Source organism: Aulonocara sp. 'chitande type north' Nkhata Bay, linkage group LG22, assembly GCF_057382095.1.
Source record: "Aulonocara sp. 'chitande type north' Nkhata Bay isolate Kocher_YH1m ecotype deep benthic linkage group LG22, A_spYH_male_GT1.1, whole genome shotgun sequence".
Classification (NCBI taxonomy): Eukaryota; Metazoa; Chordata; class Actinopteri; order Cichliformes; family Cichlidae; genus Aulonocara; species Aulonocara sp. 'chitande type north' Nkhata Bay.
Window position 1 is genome coordinate 26,379,592 of NC_141364.1, and position 5,644 is coordinate 26,385,235.

The 5,644-nt window shown below is 46.3% G+C and overlaps 1 protein-coding gene across 1 annotated transcript; it reads right to left on the reverse strand.

Moving 5' to 3' along the window:
• Window positions 1-963: 963 nt before the first annotated feature.
• On the reverse strand, window positions 964-5,170 carry sync (syncoilin, intermediate filament protein). Its single transcript, XM_086281021.1, has 6 exons — window positions 5,042-5,170; window positions 2,509-4,088; window positions 2,216-2,430; window positions 1,858-2,065; window positions 1,664-1,788; window positions 964-1,591 (listed from the first exon to the last, which is right to left on the reverse strand). Exons 2-6 carry the CDS (start codon window positions 4,030-4,032, stop codon window positions 1,543-1,545), a joined length of 2,121 nt encoding a protein of 706 aa, XP_086137147.1. The 5' UTR covers window positions 4,033-4,088; window positions 5,042-5,170; the 3' UTR covers window positions 964-1,542.
• Between the last annotated feature and the right edge of the window lie 474 nt (window positions 5,171-5,644).

Consider the following 5,644-nt stretch of genomic DNA (forward strand, 5'->3'; position numbering starts at 1 on the left):
TGTGGAGTGAGTGCATATGAGAGCATGAGGGTGGGAATGGATGTTTGTGTCTGTGTGTGCCTGTATGTCTGTGTCTATATGTCAGGTTGGGTATCAGACGCCACCTCTCTGGGGACACCTCAGGCCCTCCAAGGTTTGGAGGCCTATCTCCACCCACCACCACTTCCCCTGCCAGTGGCGGACTCCCTCAGGTGTCGGTGTGTTGGTGGTTCTTTGTGTCTGGGGGTGGGCGTCCGGGTACACACCGGCTCACTCCTTGGCGGCCGCTTGTCGGGGCCTGGGGCCTGGGGCTCGCTCGGGCCCCTTTGGAGGTGGGGTGCCCCCGGCCTCTCGGCCTGGGGCTCGGTCACTCAGGCACAGCTGGGGGCCGGCGGAGCTCACGGGCGCGTCACTGCAACTCCCCCTGACTTCTGCTCCGCGGCTGCTGGGCGAGCCCTCATCTGGGACTCTCCTCAGCTCTTACTGGAACAGTGGCGCGGCTGCCCCTCTGTTGGTCTTCCTTGGTCTCTTGTGTTCTGGGGGCCTCTGGATGTCTGGAGTTTTGATCTCCTCCATACCTGCTTCACACCCTGGAGGACGGGGCTGTGGCCCCCCCACACTCCCTAGCAGATCATTACATGGAGAAACCTTTGGAATGCAAGCATGCTGATCCACACAGGTATGCACACATGGGTATTCACAGACGCGGACTAAAGCTTTCTTGGCTGCTGCCTCAAAGCACACTGTGCGCTGTCTATCTTGCGTGCTGCACAATATCGTTTATTATTTAGTAAATATTGATATCTATGACTAGCTAGTTTATTGTGATGGTGCTTTGTTTTCTCTATTATTATGTTGCTCTTTGTTGTTTGCTGTCTCCTCTGTTTGTTTTTTTTGTTTGTTTTTTTTTTTTTTTCTCCATACAGGTGACCCAGGAGTTCTTTTTTTTTTCTCTCTCTCTTCCCCCCCCTTCTCACCGTCTCTTCTCCCCTTTGGTTTTCTTTCTTTCTCTCCCCCTCTTTCTCTCATTCATTCCCCCTGTCCTATTTATTAAAAAAAAAAAAAAAAAATGACAAAGGATGAACTGAAGCTCTGCCATCACGTAATGTCGCATACTGCTGTTTCTGATGTCATTTAAAAAGAAAAAAAAGAAAAAAGAAAAAAGAAAGAGTTGATGATGCTTCGTCACACTTTGCTCAGGCCTCTTTTGTGTTGTGATGTTTTGGTACTTTTTCCCGTCTCTGAGGCTTACTCACCCTGTTCGTCTGTGTCCCAGTGTTTAGTTCTTCAGGCACGTTGGCCTTATAAGTACAAGAAATTCAGTCTGCTCTTCAGAGACAGACATTAACTCATCAGTGGCACTTAGATTACAAAGAACACACTGCGTTTATTCATAACAAAAACTTTCCTACAAGCTGCAGTCTAGTTTATCTTTACAAAAAAAAAGATTGTCTTGGTTTTGTCCTATAACAGCATGTATGTTTATATGTGTTAAAGTGCACTGATCAAACCTTTAGTTTACTATGTTTCCTAAAACACAAGCTCATTTTGTGTGAAGAACAGTCATGTTTCCTCCTCATTGTCACCCATGTTATGGTCCTGAATGGCATTTCTGTAAAGAAAAACAATCTAGTTACAGGCTTAAAGGTTTAAAGGTGTGGTACAGACTTGATGAACGGATTACCTGTAAAGTAGGAGCTGCTCGTTAAGGCTATCTCTCAACTCCTTGATCTCTTTGGTTTTTCGCTTCTGAATCTGTAACTCAGTCTTCAGTTCTCTGCTGCTCTCCTCCAGACAGTGCACCGTCTCCTGAGAGGCAGGCATAATGTCAGTGTTTTTGTCGTCATGCCCTACTTTTTCCTCAGTCACCTTGGTTACCTTGTACTGCCCCACGTTTTCTCTTCTTTGCATGTGGATTAGATTGAGTTTCTCCTCCAAACAAGCCCTCTGCAGCTTCAGTTTTTCTATCTCCTCCATCAGAGGTCTCAGCTGGGCTCTCAGCTCCTGGGCCTGCTCTTTGGCTTTAACGATTGCGCCAGCTGTTGCCTCTCTTCTCTTCAACAGTGCAAGCAAAATGGGCTCATACCTGGACAAGCAAATCAGAGAAAGCTTTAGTGTTTTATAGCTGTAACACTGTGTCAGTGGGTTTTTATGTCTTAAAACTACAGCACTACCAAATGTCTGTGTGTGTCAAAAGGAAGAAAAACACGTGTTTTGGTGATTCCACTGACTGCACCTGTCCTCCAATGCTTTCAGGCCACCCTCCACATACTGCTGTATGTCCCCACATGAATGCCTCCTGCATTCAGTCAGCTCCTCTGCAGTGTTGGTAGTCTGACTGGAGCTCTGTTCCTGGAGCTTCGCTCTTACTACTGAGAGCTGTTGTTGTTGGGCCAGCCTGAGCTGGCAGCCCTCTTCTATCAGCTGGAGCACCAAGGACTTCAGCTTCTCCTGGAAGAAATTCATTTAGAAGAAGATGAATGAATGGTTGGAAATGCATGATGGATGGAAATGTAATTATGTTCTTACCTCTTCTCTCTTTAGTATCTCCACTTCACGGCGCTGGTTGTTCAGAGCTGCCTGGCTGTGGGCGCAGCCCCTCGCCATTGCAAATAGCCTCCTCTTCAGCTTTCTAAGCTCATCTTGTAGCCCCTGTCTCTCCAGGTTCACCTTCCACATCCTTCTTTCCTCCTCTGCCCTCTCCTCCCTGAGGATCTCTCTCTCCCTCTTTCTTTCTCCCCTTCTGCCTTCTTGTTCTTTTTTGAGCACATTCATCAGGTCTGCCACTTTGTTATCAATCCGCTCCTCCTCCTCCTCCTCCCTTGCCCCTTGGCCCATTTCCCCTCTCAGGCACAGCACCTCTACCAGCAGCTCCTTCCTCCTCTTCTGTAATCGCTGTACCCCTTCAATGCAGTCCTCCATCTGAGTCCCCAAGGCCTCTAATTCTGTCACACTAGATCCCAGATCTAAGGTGTCTCTCTTGAGTTCTTCTGTCTTCTCAGACAGGAGTTCATTGGCATCTACATCAATCTCAATCACATCTCCTGTTGTTTCTGTGCTTTCATCAAATATATGTCCAGGCTTCATTCCCTCGCAGTACATCGTGTTCTCTTTTGTAGTATCTATGGGTGTCTCTGAAAAGCCGAACACCTTGTCTGTTTTTAGATGACCTGGGCTTTCTGATCGGTCCACAGAGAGCTCACCCATCATGTCATGGCCAGACAAATCTTTGTGCTGGCTGCCATGTGTTGCTGAACCTGCTGTCATTCTTTTCCCGGTGTCCTTGGAAACTTGACCTTCTTCCCAGGAGTCCAATTGCATTGGCTGGCTCTCCGTCTTTAATAGCCTCTCTTGCTGAATGGGCACCAGTGTTGTGCCTCTATAAAGCTGAGGGTTCTTGTTGATGTGTACATATTCTTGGCTTTCATCTGTAACCCACTCTTGGGGTTCAAAATCCATGCCAGTTTCTTCCATACAGCCCTCCAGCATGGCTAGCATCCCCAGCAGCTGGCCTTCATACTCCACCATGGTTTTGCTCAGTTTGTTACCTGCTGATGTCAGAGGCATTTCTGCCTGGCGACAGCGTTCTGTGGTCACGCCACACCTGTCGATGACAGTTCCCATGCAATGCGATTGGCCCTGGGCAGGCTTTTCTTCGGCACTGGTCCCATCTATGTGTGTGTCAATGTAGCTAGTTGAAAGATAGGCTTGGGGGTGTTTCCATGCTTCTCCACACTTTTCCACTGTTACTTCCTCTTTTGCCTGACCATGACTGGATTCATTCAGATTTGTTTCAGTATAATTTGCTGAGTACTGAGAGCCAAATGAAATACCGGTGAGCTCTTCACAGCTCTTCAGTAAGTCATCCATCTCCTGGAGGTATGGCTTTATCAAAGCTGATTGCTTTAGCTGTGCGCCTGTGAAGGTGAGGTCATGGAGGTTTGTGTTGCATTCTCCTTGTTCCATGAGGGATCTCTCTGGATTCCCCTCCTCTTCCTTAATGAAGAGTGGCTCAAAACCAGAGGATGAAATGTTATCATCTAGGTCATCCATCTGTTTGGCCTAATTCCCGTTGCCCGTTTTGATGTAGAAGTCCCCTTCAGAAAGGCCTGTTAAACCAGATGAATACGTTAGGCAGTCTCAGGCCTCTTAGCTATATATTAGGTCTGGCTTAAAATGATAACATGTGAGCATACAATAGGGGCTGGGTTAATGTTTTGGCTGGACTTGCAAGCTATGCTGATGTCATTAGCACATGTGGGCATGTGGAGGCATGGTTTAGCAGGGTATGTTTTTGACAGCTGCTCCCTTAGGCTAGGTGCCACGGGCACCAATTCAGTGCATGGCCACGGTCAAACACACCTCAGACAAGTATGCATTCAATGAACACAAAACCTCTAGTGATATAAACACACACAGACAGTTTTCATCTGAAGTTCCAGCAAGTGGCATTACAGAGATTACACCAGCAAGCAGATTATCATAACATGTCATTGTCCCTGTCGATGGATGGGCACTTGGAGTCTCCCCTGGTGAATAATGCAGCTGTAACTGTACCCTTTGAGGTGTTTGCCAAGACTAGCCAGATACTCCCCAAGGGTAAATTGATCAAATTGACCCAATAATGTCATCGGGTAGAGATTTGAGACAAGAGAGACAAGATCCATGTGATAGATGCTGTTTCTTGGTTTGAAACCAACTAAAAAAAGCAAAGAATCAAGCTAGAACTCTTGTGCTTGTATTTAACTAGGTCATTTCATGTAATTAATGAGCATATTTTAGAAGCTACATTTTGTTGTTCTTTCTTTGACATGTTTGACTGCTAACAGAACAAAGCTCAGTAGAAGATATGACAGGGACCAGCTGTCTCACTGCAGGACAGGTGCTGGGATAAGGCACAACACCCAGAGACAGCACCAGCATGCGCCTGATGTCCATCTTACACAAAAACATTTACTTATCAGTTAAGCAAAAGGCCACAGTAAAAATAAAAAACTGCATTATGAACAACAACAGAAAGTTCATGAACGTATAATTAATTTAAACCATCACAAGAACTTACTTCTCAACATATGATTCCTTTTTTCTGCCTTCCTGCTGTATTCCGATGATGAATCTGCTGAGCAAGAATAAAATCAAGGCGCTCTGGTTCAAACGACAAAAGTAAAGTGAGTGTTAAAGAATGAGCGGGAGCAGCGAGTACAGATGAACCGAGAGAGGAGGGGGGATAAAGACAGTTGACCCAGCCTCCTCTCACTCAGTCACTGTGCTGCTATGCGTGACCATGACTACCCCGGGTCTGTTTATGTCTATTAATAAACACTGCAGGGGGAAAGAAGAGGCACAGCAGGCTGCCTGTTTCACCCCGAGAGTATGAGGTTCCATTTGCTCATGTGCACAATTTTTACATCGACTGAAAATGTGACAAAACTTTTGTTTTTGAGCTCTGAACTGTTTTTCAAATACTACGAAACTCTTTAACAAACACACCTGCCAAAGCAATTGTTTGTACCAGGAGCTGTAAAGTGCTGAAAACTGCAGTTGTGTGCTACACTCTGAAGCCCATTCTTTTCTGTGGCTTGCAATAATGTGTTTGCACTGCATTAAGTAAAGTGCAGCATAAGTGCGCCGGCTAAAGAGCATTTATGTGTGCTGCAGCTGAACT

What these genes read in the sequence shown, in the direction of transcription:
- sync (XM_086281021.1), bottom strand. Translation starts at nt 4,032, where the DNA reads ATGGATGACCTAGATGATAACATTTCATCCTCTGGTTTTGAGCCACTC. An exon ending in AGATACTAAAGAGAGAAGAG is followed by an intron (nt 2,431 to 2,508) that starts GTAAGAACATAA and finishes AATTTCTTCCAG; the next exon opens with GAGAAGCTGAAGTCCTTGGT. An exon ending in GAGCAGCTCCTACTTTACAG is followed by an intron (nt 1,592 to 1,663) that starts GTAATCCGTTCA and finishes TTTTCTTTACAG; the next exon opens with AAATGCCATTCAGGACCATA.